This window comes from Melospiza georgiana, chromosome 6, assembly GCF_028018845.1.
Source record: "Melospiza georgiana isolate bMelGeo1 chromosome 6, bMelGeo1.pri, whole genome shotgun sequence".
Lineage (NCBI taxonomy): Eukaryota > Metazoa > Chordata > Aves > Passeriformes > Passerellidae > Melospiza > Melospiza georgiana.
Genome location: NC_080435.1, coordinates 57,213,777 through 57,233,972, shown reverse-complemented (window position 1 = coordinate 57,233,972; position 20,196 = coordinate 57,213,777). Strand labels below are relative to the sequence as shown.

Genomic DNA, 20,196 nt, shown 5'->3' with positions numbered 1-20,196 from the left:
CCTTCTCCTTTCCTTTCCTTTCCTTTCCTTTCCTTTCCTTTCCTTTCTTTCCTTTCCTTTCCTTTTTCCCTTTTTCCCTTTTTCCCTTTTTCCCTTTTTCCTTTCCTTTCCTTTCCTTTCCTTTCCTTTCCTTTCCTTTCCTTTCCTTTCCTTTCCTTTCCTTTCCTTTCCTTTCCTTTCCTTTCTTTCCTTTTTCCTTTCCTTTCCTTTTTCCTTTCCTTTTTCCTTTCCTTTTTCCTTTCCTTTTTCCTTTCCTTTCCTTTTTCCTTTCCTTTCCTTTTTCCTTTCCTTTTTCCTTTCCTTTCCCTTCCTTCCTTCCTTTCCTTCCCTCCCTCCCATAACAATTGTCCCTCTTGCCTGAGCCAGGTGTGCTCACTGTGTGAACATCCCAGAACTGCAGCACCATCTCTCAAGCAGCAGCAGCACTGAGAAGCTGAGTCCCAGCCAGGCAGTGAAGGAAAGCAGTGGAGCAGCCCCTCCTCAGAGCCCCTGCAGGTCCTGACTCCCCTCATCCCCCCTGAGACTGGAACAGCCCCAGCATCCCAATGGAAGCACAGTGGGACAGCTCTGCTCCAAGCTGCAGGGACAGGGATGTGCACACCAGGAATGCAGCACCTGCGGCAGTCTGGGGGATCCAGACCTGAGACAAACCCAACATCTCTCTCAAGAGAGCCACCCTCCTGCAGCCACTGCCACACACCTCCCTGTGCTGTTGAAAGGAGCATTTTCCCCTCACCCCAGTATGAACACAGCTACATTAATCCAGACTCCACAGCTGGTGACTTCTGCCCATTTCAAAACATCGTTAGTAACTTTTAATAAAATCATGTTCAACAAGACAAAAAGTAGGTTAAAATCACATCATTTTCCCATTTGCACTGCACTAACAGCAACATAGATGAACACCACCACGTAGCACAAAACTGCAGCACATCCCTTTTACAGAGTCAGTCCACAGCAAACTTCCATCTAGAAGATAATTTCATTATTTATACCCAGTCTTTCCCATTTTCTCTTCAAAAGGTTTGTTCCAAGATTGTACACAAATTTAGCACTTTTAAAGCAAAACAAACAAATCACTTAAACATTTCTTTGAAAAATGTATTAAACCAAAAGATTGCACAGGATAAGGAAAATCAGAGAAAGAGCAACACAACAGGCAATGAGGCCAGAACACAATCAAGCCCAAGAAATACCGAGACAGGTTTGTTTCACAGCAAAACATCTCTCAAAATGAAAGTACCAATAAATTCCAGACTGTACTCACATTTTTTTCCCTTTTTTCATTGTAAATATTACACATCTTTAGAAGGACACAGCTATATTACAGTTTCTTAAAAACAATAAAAAGGCAGAGAGTAAAAATTTAGATCAGCAGCAGCATCTGGTATAGTTAGTACAAGATCAAAACAGACAATAGATGTGTAACTCACTGAAAACCTCCTATAAAAAATACTGTCCTTGGCTTTAAAAAACCACCAAGATTAATGGTTTGACTAATATTCAAAATATGCAAATGGCATACTAATCAAAGTCCCTAATGCAAAAGACTTAGGGGCTCAAAATAGACTTTTGGTGTGATCCCAATTCATTTCACCATAATGCCCAGAACATGCATGTGCTATATTTAAATGTTTCCATGTAGAGACAGTTACCAGAATGAATGATGCCACCCTGCTATCTCTGAGGTCATCAGCCAGGCCATTTAATCTGGTTTTTTTTTTTTTTTTTTTTTACTCAGTGCAGCTTAAACACATGCAGAAATCAGCACAAAAAGGAAGTTTAAACCACTACATCTTCAGTGTAATTCAAACAAGTCATCACACCTGCAAAGCAAAGCAGTGCTTTACATTATCCCCATCTTTACCCTGTCTTTACATTTACCATTATCCCCATCTTTACATTGTCTTCACATTTACCATTATCCCCATCTTTACCCTGTCTTTACCATTATCCCCATCTTTACACTGCCTTTACGTTTACCATTATCCCCATCCTCGCTCTTTGAGGGCTCCTATAAAGATATGAAGACCACAGCACAAGGTGCCATGCATGCTGAGAGCAAGCAAGCAGCAAACCTCAGGGCAGCAGACAAAAACAGATCCCCATCCATGTTCCCATCCAGTGCCTCACCCCCTGCAAGAGGTTTTGGGTGGCCAGGACGTAATTCCACACACCAGTCAAAGGGGTGGGAAGATTTTTTTTTTTGTTTTCCTAGCTGGTTTCACAAGGCCTGATCAGCAGATCATATACAAATACAAACAGTTAATATTCACAGAGCAACTTCTTGTACCTAATTATCAGAATAGATTTAACATCATTAATAAATATATAAAACAACATGATAAACTCACAGACAAAACACATCTCAAAGGTCAGCATTGACTGAGATATTCAGACGATTTGGTCATTGCTTAAAGCACTGAAGAATTATAAGCAGATAACCATGTGAGTGTTAAGAACAGGCTCACAAAATACAAACTTATGATCAATTTAAACTTTCTGCAAAGGCTCTGAACTGACCCTAGAAGCTATTTCAAATGACCTTCAAACGAAGGCTCCTGCAGCCATTGCATATTTGAGAATAAGCTCCTTTACGCTGTCTGTATCTCGGCACTTTATCCAGATCAGCTGCAGAGCAGGCATTCCCCAGGGACCAGCACACAGAGGTAAACATCTGTCCCAAATGATGCTGTCCTACGTTTCACACCATCCCGTGCTGAAAGAGGACATTGTTCAGTCAGTTCTTAAAAGTCTTGCTCTGGGAGACAGAGACCAGCGTGCTCTCTCCAGGCTTCTCAGACCTGTCCCTTTACCTCTCCCTCTCAGCTGTGCCTCTGAGAAGGAGAGGCAGCAATCCCCTGTCCCACAGCACTGTTCTGAGGCTTGATTTCATAAGGTGCTTTTGCAGAGTCTCAGAAAAGGCACTAGAGCAGTGCAGCTGTTGCAATGTCAGACACACAGACTGAGGCGAGCGCCCGCAGCCTCTCCCGAGACACCCACGCGCAAATCCAGAAGGGATGCGAGCCCACACCGGGTCACACTTCTGCAGCCCCATCACAGCAGCTCTGTTTTCCCCCCACAGCTCTGAAAAAGCCTCACATTTCCAGGCCTTGCACAATTACTGGGCTGCCCCATTCCTCAGGCTGTCTGCAGGCTCCATTTGCTCCAGTGGGCCAAACTCGGGGTGTGTGGCCAGGGACTTCCTCTGCCCCCGCAGGGTGTGAGCATTCAGCATCTCCAGCAGCAGGTCATACACTGGCACCACGTTCTTACACTTCATGCTCAGGAGATGCTCCATTCCCTTGTTACTGTGCAGGAGAACAGAAAATAACTCAGTAGTCTGGTGCCAACAGTGCAGAGAAGAAAAACATGCTCATGGTTTCAATTGAGTCCCTTTTGTTAATTTGGATTTAAGAGGATTTAGCTGCTGTGTCCCTGAGATCACTTACACTACCAACAGTCACAACATCCCAATACTTTAAGGCTGAATGTTCTGCTGTTTAGAGAAGCAGGTTTTGTTTTACACCACACAAATCCTTTCAGGAAATAATTCAGATGTATCAACACTATTGAAATGAAAGGAAAACCTCTTGGATGCTGTAGAGGCCCCATACTGAAGCTTTATGCAAAACAGGGATTTACTACATGCAGTTTACTAAAGACTGCCTACCTGTCCTACCTGACTGAGTAGGAAGCCATAATTACCCAGTTAATTTCAAGCACTTAGTTTACTCTCTGCATGTCCAGTGAGAGGATCTTGCAGTGGCTGCAGACTTTAAAATAATCTCTCTGTTATGCAGTATCAGAGAAATTATTTTACAGAGATTACACACCTTACTAGCTTGAGCACTTAGTGCTGTATCATGGTTTGGACTAAAAATGTCTATTGCCATTGCAGCCACACATATTTATACTCAGATGCACTCAGAGGTTGAGATCTAAGGGTGCTTGCTCAACACCAAATCCACCCCAGTGGAACTGACAGCACACAGCTGAGCTGGTGAGTTGGGCTGGGGGGGGGACAGTGCTCCCAGATAAACGAGGTTCTGATACAATTCAAGAGTTAAGTGTTAATGGGCAAGATGAAATTGCATCCCTTCTCCCACCCCCAGATCTCAATTATTTCCAGAACAAAGTCTAATTGACTGACCAGCACCAAGCAACCTAAAGGAGACAGGACACAACAAGTAGCCTCCATATTTTGGCTGAGGGAGACACAGCATAAAGGGTCTTGGCTTAATGAGAAAATGTAAAAATTTCACAAAGATTTGTTCATGCAATGCCAGCACAGCTTCTGCAAAGCTGTGGAGTCACATCACAGAGTCACATCACAGAGTCACATCACATCACAATCCAGGTGATGGCAGAGATCAGAGCCATGAGACAGGTTCAGCTCTGGCTCGGGCTGGAGCTTGTGCAAGTTTGCCAGCTCTCAAACTCACCCCCAGCCCACAAACTGACTGTTAAAAGCTGGATTTCAGCACCACCAGGTCCCTGCTGCTGCCTTTGCTCTCCCAGGGAAGTTTATTGCAAAGGTGGCCATCCCCTTCTCAGGGTCCCTACAGATGTGCCCAGCTCTGCTTTGTGTGCTCCAGCCTGGTCCCAGGACATCTTCCCTGGACACACAGTCCAAAGTCAAGCCATGAGACAGCTTAGTCAACAGCTGGCCTCTGGGTAATAATTTAAAATGACAAAGAGATTGAAAATCAAAACTTCTCTTTGCAGGATCCTCATTTCGGTCTGCGGTACCAGAAGCAGAGATGGACCTCTCAAATGAAATTCAGAAACTGGAGACACTTCCCCTGGAAAAAGCAGGAGCCTGACATTGCTGTAGTATGAGCCATTTGGCAAAACTCTGTGGCTCCATGTAAAAGACAACAAATTTGGTTGGGAAAAACTTGGTCCCTAAAATCTCCTTTGCTCTACCAAAGCCCACACTGCAGATCAATTTTGGAAAAGATTTTCATTTTGAATGGAAGAGTTTTGACGGCTGGATGAAAGGCTCAATTTGTGTTATTGTTAAACATTTCAGACAGACACATAATGAATAATTTGATGTAACAAGGTTAAGACAGCATTTTCATATCATCATGTCTTTGAGTGCCAGCAAGCACTTGAGCTTACTGCCTGTTTTGTTGTGCTGGGAAGGAAAGCCTCACAGTGGCAGAGGTGCAGAGCAGCACCGGGATTCCCTCAGGAGTGCTCTGGAGCTCAGCCACCTCTTTTTTTGCTGTAATGAGCAAACAGTGCCACAACCCAAGTGTTACACTCGCTCTGCACACCGTACCTGGCGTGCCTGACGTGGGAGAGCAGCATCAGCAGATTGGCCAGGCGAGTGGTCTGCTGCTGAGAGGGGATGCCACTCTTGGCAATGACCCACACCAAAGCCTCTGTGACCACGTTGAGCAGGTGGTGCAGCTTCCTGTTGCTCTCAGGCTCCTCTGCTGACAAGGGGAACATGCCTAAACAGAGAAGAGGAGGAAATATTTGCTGCTAGTGAAGAAGGAAAAAAGCTGCGACTGTAGATTATTTCAATATATTTCAACAAAATTAGAGAAGATGCATGCCCTGACACCCCACTCAAGACTGTACAAATGATGCTCTATATGCCACATCAAGCTTGAATTTGATGGCCTCATCATTTGCAAAGTGAGAGGTTCTTCCAAATCCTCCTTGGACTTGTTGCACATGGACCCTTCAGTCAGGTCATGAAGTGCTCTCCATTCTCCAGGGTTTTTTCCCTGTACCTTGTGGTTTTTTGTATTATTATGAACTATAATATTATGCTTGTTCTAATCCTTTCTTGTTGAAAAAAGCCTTTTTTTCCTGAGTATATAATAGGGAGGAAGGAGAACATGTCAGTGACACTGGTCAAAGTAAGGAGAACATGTCAGTGACACTGCTCAGAGTGACCCACAGGTCATGGTCTCCCTACAGATCACTAAGGGTGTCATAATAACAGCAAAGGTCTGCAGTGAGAAACCTTGGAAGTCAGCAAAACCAAACCAAAACAAAAAAGCAAAAAAAAAAAAAAAAAAAGAAAAAAAAGAAAAAAAAACAACCAAACAAAACAACAAAAACCCTACAAAAATACAATTAAAAAAAAAAAAGAAGAAGAAAAGAAAAATAAGAGGTTTGGGGATATGGACAAGGAAAAAAATAAATCATCACTAAGAAGGTCTGGAAACACACAATAACATTATTGATAAAGCAGAAGAGACCTGGGACAAGAGAAAGAAAAAAATCTCAACAGTCCCTCCAGAGATACCTATGGAAGAACAGAACTCCAAAGGACTTTGAAAATCAGGCGCAAATTCAAGGAAGGAGAGTGGAAGAAGAGAGTGGACTGATCTTTTGAGACATGAACTTTGAAGGAAATAAGGCTGATGAATGTGGAGTTTGGTTGGGGTTTTTTGGCTGGTTTTGGGAGTTCTATTTGTTTTGGGTTTTGTTTTTGTTTTTTTTTTTGGTTTTTTTTGTTTTGTTTTGGTTTTTTGTTTTGTATTGTTTTTTGTTGTTGTGGGTATTTTAGGGGGGAAAAAGAACAGCTTTTGTTGTCTGTTGAAATAGTGGTCTCCACAGAACCATAGAACCATCTAGGCTGGAAAAACCTTTAAGGTCAAGTCCAACCTTTGACCCAGCACTACCAAGGCCATCACTAAACCACATCCCCAGGTGCCACATTTTAAATCCCTCCAGGGATGGTGACTCCACCACTTGCCTGGGCAACCTGTTCCAATGCCTGACCACCCCTTGGTGAAGAAATTGCTCCTAACATCCAACCTAAACCACTCCTGGGGCAGCTTGAAGCCATTTCCTCTCATCACCATCATCATGGCTTTCCAACCACTGTTCCCCCAGCCTGTGTCACTGCAGGAGGATTTTGTGGCCAAAGTGCAGGACCCAGCACTTGGTTCTCGTGCTGTTGGTCCTGACCCATCAATCCAGCCTGCCCTGATCCCTCTGCAGAGCCTTCCTCCCCTCCAGCAGATCAACACTCCAACTCAAACAAGGGGCAGACAAGTGGGATTGCAGCTGGACTGCTCCCCTTCAGTACTGGACTAAGAATTATGCAGCAGCTTCTTGCTGAAAGCACCAGATGTAAATAGCTTAGCTGCTGTTTTGTTGTGGGATTTTGTTCTTTGTCAATATTGACTATGAAATGTTCTGGGGAAAAAAGTAATTTTTATAGGAGGCTACCCTAAACTAGCAAAACCACACCTGGTGTGAGAGGCTGCAAAGCAAAGCTCCTGTCCTGAAACTCACCCTGCAGAACTGCTGAGTACTTCCAAGCATTTCTAACAACTCATCACCATTAAATAGGAACATTAAATAGGAACATTTAAACCCCATTCATCATCACTCAGTTGAGTAACTAGTAGTACTAGAATTAAGAATTAAGGACAGATTTGTAGGACTGTATGGTAACTTCACATATGACAAGGATCCACAAAGATAGGACCAAAATTTCCCATCCAAAAGGAGCCATGAGCCCCATCTTGTGAGAAACTATCAGAATTTGGGGTCTTTCATGCAGAACATGACATAGCCCCTAAATACAGCAAATTTTACAGCTTAGAAGTTTCCTGAGCAAAAATCTTTACAATCTATCAGAGACAAATCCTTTCCCATTATTCTCTTCCAGCAGTTTTTTATCATTTGACATTTTGGGTTTTTTGAGGCTGGTTTCTCAGCCACCCTCAGAATGAAAGGTGCAGTTTTGGTGAGTGTTAGAGGCAGGCACATACTCACTGGAATTGAGGAGGATCATTGCCTTGACACACAGATACTCCTTGTGCTGCAGCTTCAGCTCTCGGAACCTCGAGGTCATGGCCAGGAGCATGTCAAAGATCTCCAAAATCCCCTCTACACATTTCCCCTCATCCCTATGGAAACACATTCAACACGTTACCAAAAAAAGGAGAATTAAGGAACTGACTCAGACAGATCAAAGTCAAAGCATGAAGGAGGCTGCAGAAGGCCCATCTTATCTCATCTTTTGGAGGATTTGAAAGGTTCTGTCATGAAATCTGAATTGAAAATTACACTGGTGTGAAAGGTCAGCATTTACAAGAAACTGATTTTCTCAATAAAGTGCAAGCAGGATTGGCCATAAGTGTGATCATATTTCTGTGTCCTCTCAGCCTGTATAATTCTGGATAATCAGTCTGAAATCCTGTACTGCAGGGCACAATACCACCTTGAATAATTTTCCAGATTTGTTTCATAAGGAGTTACCCACAACCAATAACATAATATGTGTACAAAATGGAGGCCTCGAGACTTGGTAAAAGAAGAAGGGTTCCCAAAATAAGTTGCTTGGAATAACAAGACCTTTTTAAAGAATAAAACAACTCTTGTCCCTATCTCCTGGCACTATTTTCTGGGGAGGTATTGAAAGTTATTTGGGGTTTTGGTGGTTTTGTGGCTTGGATATTTTTATATTTGCAAATATTTACAGAATGCAACTTTCCCCATCTTGGACATGAGAAGTGGTCTTATTTTCAGATCTGAAAAACACCCCAAACAAGTCATTCCTATTTGTTTAAAATTCAGCAGTGGCAAATCTCAAGCTACTGAAGTTGCTGTTTCAGTTTTTTTGTTAGTTTTGTTTTATATGTACTGGACTAAAAAAATTGATTAAGCTCTACAACAGCAGTATTCAAAGGGAGGCTCCTTATCCTCTTTGTCACAGGAGATTTTTTTCTCTGCAACATTTTTAAGACAAGACAGATTTAAACACAGCAGTGCAGGAGAATGAAATAAATTTACTGGATCCCAAGAAAAAGGTGCTGAGCCTTCGGGCTGGAGGCAGGAACATGCAGGTTACACCACCTGGGGCAGCAGGTTCTGCCTGCAAAAAGTATTTTTTATTGCCCAGTTTCCTGTGTTCCTCATAGCAAAGAATATTGAGCTTTTATTTAGGGAATGAGATGATTTTTAAGGTCCCTTCCAAGCCAAACCATTCTGGGATTCTAAGTTCAGCTTAGAACTTATCCTCTGTAAGATAAAAACAGTCAAGTTACAGACCAGGTTCATATAAGGATGCCCTGAATACAATTACAGCATGCCCAGACACTTGTAAGCTCCCACTCTGCCATGTCTTGAGGAAATGAAGAAATGCATCAAATATTCTTAATCTATTCAGCACATATTAACTCTTGAGCAATTAAATGTATCGTACATTTTCATCATTTTCTGGTCATTGCACTGAACAGTGCAGCATGTCCTTGCATTGAATTTTATACGAGCAAATAATATTTATTTCCTCTGTTTTATAATTTTTTTCTTGTTAGCTTATTTTGCCTATTGTATCTACAATGATAATTATTGATTGCAAGTTACAGAACTGGTGCAAATCTGAATTTCCCCAGGTTGAAAAAATATTTTAAAACTACCTAAGAGAGTAGATTGCTTCACAAAGTTTTTACCAATGTGAAGCACAGGTCAAATCTTTCTAAGGTTCTGTAAAAAAACATCCTTACTAATCCATATTCTTCCTTCCTGGTACATGATGCTATGGAGAAATAATCTTTAAATTTGAAAACATTCTGCTGGAGCTTGAAAAAATATTCTTAGTATCCAACAGCAATCCCTCTCAGCTAGTGCTCCAATGTTCACTATTACAGCTAACTATGAAGTCTGCTGTAGTGGCAGGAACAAAACAGGCATGAAGCCTATTTAAAATAATTAAAATATTGCCTGACATTGCATCTTCTTTTTAATGAGGGATGTAGGGACAAATGGACAATGTAGTAGTAGTGTCTTGTGTTGCTGTATTGACATTCAGCATATGAGACCTGGAACAAAGGGAACAAAACCACCAAAAGATGGGAAAAAATTACTGAGTGTGAGAAACTTCACACTCAGTGCTAGAGGAGTTCAGGAATTTGCAAGTTCAACAATGCTTTTAAAGCTTAGCATTCCTTAACCCCTGTAAGGATGTGGAACTTCAGGACATGATTGTTACAAGCACAAGTAAATTATATTGTTAGGTGAAGTATTAATAACATCTGCCATGTTTAATCCTCTTCCCCACCTTCAACCATGCTAATTTGAAGTGTTCTCAATAAATTTATTCCTCTTACCTGTCTAATACAAGGTCTGGTGCAAAAATCAGTTTCCCAGGATGGTCGATGGATCTCCACATCAAACCAATCATCAGAACTTCCATCCAGCAGCTCTCCAAGAGCCTCACTTGGTCATAGAGGCTGAGATCAATGAAGCCTAAAGTGATGCAAATAGTATAAAATAACTTGTTAAATGTCTGTTTTAATAAAGAAAAATGAGTATATGAGAAACAAAAAAAAAGCCAGAAAGACCTATGGGTTGTAAAGATAAGGGAGCACTGACATCCACAGTGGCAGGCTGCCACTTCAAACAGGAACCAAAATATTTGCAATTATCATCATCTACAAAATATCTGGAATAAAGCAGAGTGGTGTTTTAGTGCAATTAGCCCCATACACCTGGTGAAACTCAAATGACTGCAGAGTCACCTGCTTTATTTCTTGTCCTAAAGGAGGAGAGATGCTAGAAGAAATACTGTGAGGGTGAGGCCCTGGCACAGGTTGCCCAGAGAAGCTGTGGCTGCCCCATCCCTGGAAATGTTCAGGCTGGATGGGGCTCTGAGCAGCCTGGGATGGGGGAAGGTGCCCCTGCACATGGCAGGGAGTTGAAACAAGGTGATCTTTGAGGTCCCTTCATTCCATGATTCCATGATTCATTTCTCCCCAGAACTTTTAGCAAGGCCTCAGATAACTCTGCAGCACAGCCAGAGCCCACCTTTTCCCTTCCCCTGGGAAAAACAAACAGACCAAAAAAAAAGACTGTGGAAAAAATAATGCTTAGAAGTCAAAGGACAAAATAGGAGAAATAAAATTCATACGCTCCAAACCAAAAGATCAGAAGTGTAAATTATCAAAACATGGGTGGGAAAACAGACTAGAGGAAAACACAGATATGAGGAAGAGCTGCTCAGTGATCAAAAACAAGATCAGGCCACACTTTTCAAAGCTGAGCTTCTTTAGCTTGGGCCTTTGGCAAAGGTGCTCCATTTTCAGATGAGCTGCCATCTCTGACACTGCTTGGTGACAAATCCAGGCACAGCCTGGCCATGGCAGATTGGTTTCCTGAAGTTCTTCCTGGCTGTCTGAGGTGTTAAAACACACACAGGACATTTGGGCTGCCAAAGAATCTCTCTGTCAGTAATTTATACAAATGCTCCGTGCATTTTAATCTTATTACAGGACTCAGCTGGAGGACAGTCAGTGACAGCCAGGGCTGACATGAACTGGGCAATGCTCACTTTTATCATCACTGAATGTGCTGCTTTCCAGAGCTGGGGCAGCCTTGCCTCTGGTTTCATAGCAGGGATAAACAGGAGCCAGGAGTGGTGCCTTCCCTCCTGGGTTCCACTGTCACAGAATTTACTGCAGAACACACAGCCAACAACAGATTATCTGCCGCACACACTCATCATTTAAAACTGCATTTAGGGAAATATTCATGGAAGTGTGAAACAGTTCAGAAACTGACAGTGCCAGTTTCCTGGGAAACAACAGCCCAAAGACATTTCAGAGTCTATTTAAATAAACATTTACACTGCCATGTACTGATTTCTCTAGCACAAACAAGGAATTATCAGGTTTAAAGACTCTCTCAGTTGAGTGATGTCAGACCAAGTCCAAGGGTTCAATCTCCAGGTTCTTGAAGATCCAGATTTATCACAGATGTCATCTGCTAAATTCACATTATCAGTGGCAGCAGCTGTGGAGCTGTGGCCATTGAGCACAGCTGTTAAAAGGACTCTAATTCTCTTTTTCCTAACAAATCTCATGCTCCAAAGGTGCAGGACAGCCACCACAGCTTTCACTGCAGCCTCAGGAGCCCCATTTTATTTCCTCCAGACTACATTAACCTAATAATTTTTCTCTGGTTGTATTAGACATCCTTTAGATTGTGGGCTCTATTTCTTATAATTTAATTATAGATTGCTAAGACAGAGAAGAAAAAAAACCCTTGCGCTGGATGTGTAAAACCTAGGAAAAGACACAGTGCTCTGGTCAGCAACACACTGGGCTGCATAATGAACCCAAATTTCGATATTGTGACAACATCTTATTGATCTGCAATACAGCTTCAGCAATGAACCATGTAAACTCTTTTAGACTAGGTCAGCAAAGCAAAAGGCAATTACAGAAGATGTGTTCTGCTGCCTGACAACTGAGAATTAAAATACTTGGAATTCAGAAGGAAAAAAATCCAGATGTCAGCTTCTATTTGAGTGAGCAACAAAAAAATAAACTCTATTAGGCTGAAAGTCCAGAACAAAAATACAGCCACAGAGTAAAATTCATAACAAAAGAGTGTCATTAAATATTAAACACTAAAAACCCACAAAATATGAACATGCTTTTTCTCCTATTTATGCAAAAAGCTACTGTTAATACAATAATATTTTTTTTCACCTCCAATGAGTATCAAAATAATATCCAATAATAACTTTGAGATGACAATGGACTTCTAACCTGAGTACACAAAAGCAAATATTCAGCTTTTCAAAAAGTAAAATTACTGCTCACTGGGCCATTAGTCAAGAGCTCTCTATTTTTTCCTAAAGACCTTACCTCTAGGAACCAGGCAGGGATCGGCATGATTACCTACAGGCAAGAGTTTTTGAAAAATAAAATTCCATGTCCTCAGCGTTAGTCATCACAGCTTTTTAATGAAAAACAAAAAAATCAGTCCACATTGAAGTTAATGGTCTGACTGCCGTGTGATACAGCAGTGTCACTTATAATTGGGTGTATATTAAACATCCCATCTATTTTTGGCATTGCTCTAAAATGCTGTTTATTTCTGTTCTCCATAACAGGAGTGAATAGAAAAAACAAACAGAGACAACAAAGTGTCAGCATTCCCAAAAACTGTTTTGAAGGGGTTTGACTGCTTCAATGGGTTTTCTTCATACAGTTCTCTTACTGCCAATAAAAAGTTTTTATTTGCCCCATTATCAGAAGAAATGAACTTCTTCCTGCCTCGCTCAGCTATGATGATACCATTAGGATTCAGAGGAAGAAGTTGACACTGACCAGACAGAATCCTGTGTTTGAATGGAATTTATGCATCATGTATGAATACGCAACAGGCTATTGTTTTAAAGGGTTAATCTTTATTAATGGGTGTCCTTTTTTGGGCTTATTTTGCCCAGAAAAGGTACCCAGACCGTCCGTAACTCTTTGTTCTTATTGTCTCATATTGTCCTAAATCCTAATTGTCCAAATTTCTATTACTCTAATTATATTATTATTCTTATAACCATTTTATTACTATTAAAATTTTAAAATTTTAAAAACAAATGATTGGTGTTTGTCACATATACCATGCACCTACTGTGCAGCTCTGTCACGTCAGAGCAGAGGACACACTGCTGGGTAAAACCATTGACCAAAACAAACAAAACCATGGACCAAAACCAAACCCAACCATGGACCAAAACAAACAAAACCATGGACCAAAACCAAACCGAACCATTGACCAAAACAAACCAAACCATTGACCAAAACAAACAAAACCATGGACCAAAACCAAACCGAACCATGGACCAAAACAAACCAAACCATGGACCAAAACAAACAAAATTCCTCACCAGGAATCTTCTTGGCCCAGCCGATCATGTGCACCAGCTCTTTGTCCGCCAGCTTGGTCAGGGACATCATCATGGAGGCCTCGGTGAAGGGTTTGCTGGGCCTGCTGACCAGCACGTGGGGCGGCTCTGCCTCCAGCAGGGTCAGCACGAACTGCTCGGGGCTGAGGGCGCTCAGCAGGATCTCCTTCACCCTCGTGGCCGCCTCGTTGTACCTCCGGGCCCTGCCCAGGCAGTGCGCGCGCTCCTCGGCGCTGCGGTGGCTCCGCAGGATCCGGTACCCGCAGCGTTCCCTCCTGGAGCCTGCCACGAGAACCACGCGTTGCATTGGAGGGTTTTTCCCCACAGAGTTTTCCTCCCCTGTGTAAACCCAAATGTCTCAGGTTTCTGTGGTCGAGATGACCCCAAGGTGTTAGAAAGTCTCTTTTTTCCAGTCCTGTGACTGAAGAAGTCGAGATTCGTCGGTTCTGCTCTTCGAGGTTGTTTATTTTTTCTTATCTATTATATTCTTTCTCTCACCAGCAGGTCAAGTTGTGGCACAACACCTGCCCTGGGGGTAGTGTTAACTTTTTTATACTAAGAACTACATGTACTTTATTTACAATAATTTTCCAATACCTATCACCTATGTTAGACAGCCTGTCTCTACTCTAAACCAATCCAGAAGTGTCACCATCACAGCAGAAGATGAAGGACAAGAAGAAGGAGAAGAAGGACAGGAGAGGCTCAGATTCCTCCATTACTTACCTCTTGAACCCCCTCATTCTAAAACCCCCAAATTCTACTTTTTCACCCGGTGACAAATTCACTATCATTATACTCAAATTCTTGTGGCTTGTAAATCTTCACACAAAGTTGCTAATTTTTTCCATGGGCTAAGATTGAAGGCACAGGTGTTTTTGACTCTGTGCCAAGGTCTCTGAGCCCCTTGCCAGGGTCCTGAATCACCCAGGGCAGCCAGAGGAATGTCCTGGGTCCCAACACAAATGTTTGGGGAGAAGGAGGAAAACCCTTTAATATTGGCTGTTGTAATATTGAACATTAAGTCTCTAGGATATTCAGCATGGACTTAACTTTGTCCCTACTGACTTCAGTTGAGGGGTTTTGTTTATTCTGCTAAACAAAAATAAAGTTTAAAAATGTTTGGTTTTGAACCTCAGTTAGCTCGGTTCAAAAGTCCAGTGGACAACTCCCATGGACATCAAAAAGATATAAATCAGATCTTTAAAGGCAAATAAAGATAGCTGATTTTAAATTTTACTTTATATATAATCTGGAGGAATAAAAAACTTGAAAGTCTGGGCCAGGTTACAGATTAAAATGCCTCAGGAACAAGCACAGCTGGGCCTCAGAGTTAGCTGGATGGTCAGCCAGGGATTCACAAGATTCAACCCATTTTCTGCCCATACCCCAAAAAGCCAGCAGGAGTTTCTCCAAAGGGAATTCAGATATCTACAACTAAGAGCAAAGACCCTGTGTGGAGTTCTGTCTGCAGAAGGCTATTTCTGTTGCAAAGAGCAGTCCTTTACATTCCCAGATTTAATTAATTCAAATTTAAACATTGTCCAATTCTTGGTCAGTGTTTTTGGTAGCATCACTGTTACCTGTTTTTGCGTAGCTTCCACGGAAAGAGTCTAAAAGTTTCTCCAAAACCATAATATTCATAAAATACTCAGCTATAGTTCTACTTCAGCTAGCAAAGAAGTCCTAACATTAGCCAAATAAAAATTAAGGGCAGTGGGGACACAAAAAATTAATTTCAGATGCTGTTGACAAGGCTTTGTCTTGCTCAATAAGATGCTGGGTGACTCTCAGGCTCAGGTGGAGGTGGCTCTCAGGTCACAGTCCTGTCACACCTTCAGCAGCTGCCAAACAGCATCTGGGTCAGTGTGGAGAGGTGAATGCAAAGGCCACTCAGGAACAGCCTGACTGAATAAGGACCAACTGAGTATTCCAGGATTTTCAGGATGTGAACTTTTCAGTTGTCCACGGCTCTCACTCTCTCACTTGCTGCCTGTTCAGTAAACCATGTTGGATGCAGGGGAAAGTTAAAGAAGTTCTCATTAAAGAAGTTCCCAATATTGGAGAACATTCTTTGCCTGGAAATCCAAGAGATTGGAGAAGCCCAACAGGCAAAGCTGGTTTGATGAACAGACCTCAGGCACAGAGCTATCCAAGTGGGACCATTTGGAATTAGTCCAGCTTCAGGTCTGCACCATTTGGAGAAAGGATGGTTTTGCAACTTTGAAAGGGATGTGGGTAGGATGAAATGGGCTGAGTGCAGACAGGAAATTTGCACAAATAATGGATTGAAGGAAATAAATAATTTGTGGAACCAAATGTTTAGCCAAATGACAACTAGCTAGAAGCTGCCAGAGCAGATGAATAGCAGCTAAGGGAATATAACATACCAGCAGAGACAGACAGAGCACGAGACATTACCTTATGTAGATTCATGGAATGAGACTTGATGAAAATACCCAAAAAATGTTCCCTGAACTACAGAAGTAACAAAGCAATTTCTCCCACCATCAGTCTGGGCAAATCCTTCCTGAGGAGAGTCAAAGGCCACTATTTTCTACAAAGACACCTGGATCATGTAGTGAACTCTGTGCTAAGCCTCATCTCTTGCCTAATGCACAAAGGTCAAGAGGAAAATCTTAAAGTGGTTTGTAAGCTTCCAAAAAATACTAGAATTATTTCTGTTCTGAAATCATGCAATGCACAGAAAGCATGTATTTTCCATCAGGGAACACAAAAAGTAGAGGCTGAGAGGGAAGAGGGCAACTGGAATGAGAGTGCAGCTGGGGACAGATGAGGAGATGCCCAGGTACCAGGTGCTCTGCCTACAGAGATGCAGGGCTCTGATCTCCACAGCATGGGAGGGACCATAACCATAAAGAAAGAAATCACATTGTTTTCACTGTTTAGAAACCTGAAGCACATTTCCCAGGGGCACCTTGAAACACAGAACAAAAAAAATAGCAAAGGGAATAAAAGCCATGGGCAGAATAGAGTAAAAATTTTCTTGGGCTATGCAAAAATACCAAATACTCTGTGACATGCGTTATCTGAGTTACCCTTTCCAATTCACTGTTGTAAAGATCTTTAAATAACATTTTGTAGCCTATAAATATAACTTTCAGCTTATATAAATATACAGACAATATAAACACACAGATAATTGAGCAGATACTTTGATGAATATCAAAGAAATTAAACTTAGAAGCAATTTAAAAAGAATTTCATCATTCTGTTCTAATTGAGAAAATTTTGAGCAATTTCCATCTGCACAGTTGCACTCAGTGCTCCATCTAAAGATAATTCAATCAGGTTCTGATTTTGAGAGTATTAAAGGTCTCACAACTTGTGGAGGGTTCTTACTAGGAACTAACAAACCCCTTTAAATTACTTTATGTTATTAAACTGCATCAAGTTTCTTATATAACCAATTAATTACATAAAATATGCTCAATTTAAAACATTTACCAAATTTCTATAATAACATTACCAGTCCAGAAAGGCAGACTAGGAGTATTACATGTCTGCATAAAAACTTGCTACTAAAGAAAATATAACTGATGACAAAAAACAAGATGGGAAAAAACCCAGCCAAAGCAGATTCTGAGTTATTTGTGGTGGTTTTTATTCACCATATCTTGCCAAACAGAAGTAGGCTGAATGAATGAGCAGTGTGCATAAAAGATACTTAAAAGATATACCATTTATTAATGCTTTCTATTTTTTCTGCTTGCATTTAAAGTAAAAGAAAGCTACGTTTACATTTTCTAGTCAGCTGACACAGCAGAAAACACCAGGCTTTCCATTTAAAACAACAGCTTACAACAACAAAAAGGAAGTTCTTTTCTTTCTATTCAAATTCAAAGTTTAGGCAGGACCAAGAAATCTTACTTATATATATATATTAGCATACTACAGACATGTATAACTGTTTATAAAAATATATGTTACAAATAATTATTGACCAGCCTAATGTTTTGCTTAAGCAGATTCAGAGATGTGGATCAATGCGTGCAAAGGCAGAGAAATAAAATACATCTTCCCAGATTAGGGGCTATCTTTAACTTTACTACAAACTCCCTGTTCTTAATATCTAACATTCATTTCTATAAAGGTAATTCAGCCAATTGCAGGAGTGCAAAATGATCAAATCCCTCATTCTTCCTACCACAGTCTCCTTATTTAGAGCTGTTTTGTGCAAGAAAATTGCTGAATTCAGCTGAGAATGCTGGGCCAAGGGCAAGACCTTGAGCTGCAGCACCACAGACCATTAGTAAATGACCCCAAGATATAAGGAGTGAAGCACATTGAAAAAAGGTCATTAAAATGAGCTTGTTGTTCACTCAGCCACAGCAGGTATTGCTGGCAGAGAAACACACTATTTTTCAAGCTTTGCAAATTCTCTGAAAATCACAAATGCTGTCTGATATGGTAGGAAGCTATGTGGTATGTTGCCCTTCACACTGATTTTGGTCCCTGGCAATGGCTCATAAAACCAACCAGTTCTGTAGCAGCTGCAGATTCTACCCCTGGGTATTTTATAGTCAGTTTTTGAAAGAATCTGAGTATAAACCTGCTCCAGTACTCACTGGTAAATCATGATCACTCCAGCCACCTTTCAAAGCAAATGCAAATGTTCTGGTGAGTACACACTCCAGAGCAGGCTCTCAAATTGAATTCTCAAGAGTGGAGCCACTGACAAAGGAGCTGCTGTCTGCCTGTGTGCACATGAGAATGTGAGCAGAAATTCTAGTGATTGCTATAAAAGCTGAAATTCAATTAATACATCTGATGTCCAGAGAATGCCTTGAAACATTTTGTCCCCACTTATTTTCTGTGTGTAAAGTACTTTGGAGTATTTCAGCTGCCCACAGACAGGAGAAAGGGCCAAATCCTGAACCAGCCCACAGAGAAATCTGTTTTCCTCCCTGCAAACTTGTGAAATTATTCAAGAGCAGCATCTCTCCATCACTTGAGTGTGGCCTCTCAGCCTCCTCGCTCAGGGCTGAAAGGAGCTTCACCTTTGGAGCAATTTCAACATGCTGAGAACTGACACACAGGGGAAAAGATACAGGAGCAGTGCAGAGGAGGGAAATGAAAGTCAGGGAAACTGAAAACTCCTTGTGAAAGAAGGAGTTTTATTTGAGCCTATTTATTTTATTCTATTTGAGCTTCAGGAAGCAAACCAAAAGCAAAGCATAACTGCTCCCAAGAGTGAAAAGTGATGGAGCAACTCCCCTCTTCTTCACTGCCTTTGACAAACAGTCCAAGTCCATTTCAGCTCCCCAGGTAAACACCAGAAGGCTCCAAGGGAAGATCAGTTTTATCCTGTCTGTTTTATTCAAGTTTTCTGGGCAGAGCTTACTGCAGTTTTTCTGTTTTCTTTGTTCCTAATGATAGTGCAATTTTTTTGTTAATTATTTTTCTACCACTGTTAGGAGTCCTACTGCCAAACTTTAGCAGTAGCTTCCTTGTTTGGAACAGCAGGGAATGTAGATTTCCTGCAGAGGAATTGGCTGATGCAATGTCTATGACCCATGTGCTTTTGGCAATGATATATGAATATTTTCATATTATAAATGAGTATTTTCTATTTTTCATAAGAAAATCCAGTATCACCTCAATACAAGGCACCCCAAGCTGGCCTCCACCAAAATACCTGTGGCTTGTTGGGCTGACTTCTTAACATTTCTGAAGGTGATGATAAACAAGAGAATTTCAGACCAAGAAGCTGTAGAGCAACACTTTTCTGCCTTCTCCTACTGCATAGATGACCTGTACTGCTTAATCAGATTTAAGCACACAAACTTGTTTTAAACAAGTTCCTAAGTGCGTGTTTTCTCTCGAGTTGTCTATTGATAATATGCAAAGCAAGGATTTAAAGTTATGATGGGAATGGTGCACAAATTTTATGAAGAGCTCTCAAACTACAAAGTGGCAATTGAACCTCTTTTATCACTTGTGCTGGACACAAATCTCCACTGAGCAGAAATGCACTCACAAACCATTCCATCCCATCCAGGGCTTTAGCAGATGTGAACCAATGCTTTCACTAAGTGACCTCAGAAAGGAGCAGAGATGCAAAAAAGCCTTCATTAAAAACAAAGTGTTCTCTTTTATGGCTTTCTACAATAAAAAGTTTTTATTGAAGCACGATTCTTGTGAGAAAATGTCTGGGAGATAATCACTCTGGTTTGTAGGAAATGGCATTTACATCTCATGCAAGAAATACTGCCTTAAAATCTGTCTGCTTTAAATGTCTGTCACCATGTGTCCATACACCAGCATTACTCACAGCTGCCACTTAACTCATCAGGTGACTCAGACAGTTCTGAGTAATTTTTTTGTTCTTTTTCTGAAAATAAATTGATTCTCAAATTAAATTCTTGAGAGTTTCAAGCTTTAGTGCTACTATTTTAAAAACTAATTATTTAAAAATACAGGGTTTTTTTCAGTTATTGTTTCAATCTTTTTTTTCTGGCAAAGTCATCAATATCCTGCAGACAATCATTATGGTAGAAAAA

At 41.2% G+C, this 20,196-nt stretch overlaps 1 protein-coding gene across 3 annotated transcripts in view; it reads right to left on the bottom strand.

Annotated features, from left to right (window-relative positions):
- Positions 1–779: 779 nt before the first annotated feature.
- The window catches only part of ESR2 (estrogen receptor 2), a 40,535-nt gene continuing 21,118 nt past the window's right edge, over positions 780–20,196 (bottom strand). For all 3 annotated transcript variants that reach the window (XM_058026975.1, XM_058026974.1, XM_058026977.1), the window contains 5 exons: positions 13,655–13,954; positions 10,092–10,230; positions 7,756–7,889; positions 5,291–5,465; positions 780–3,311 (listed from right to left, as the gene is read on the bottom strand). In XM_058026975.1, coding sequence (XP_057882958.1) covers positions 3,122–3,311; positions 5,291–5,465; positions 7,756–7,889; positions 10,092–10,230; positions 13,655–13,954 — 938 coding nt within the window. In that variant the 3' untranslated portion in view covers positions 780–3,121. The remainder of the gene's footprint in view (positions 3,312–5,290; positions 5,466–7,755; positions 7,890–10,091; positions 10,231–13,654; positions 13,955–20,196) is intronic.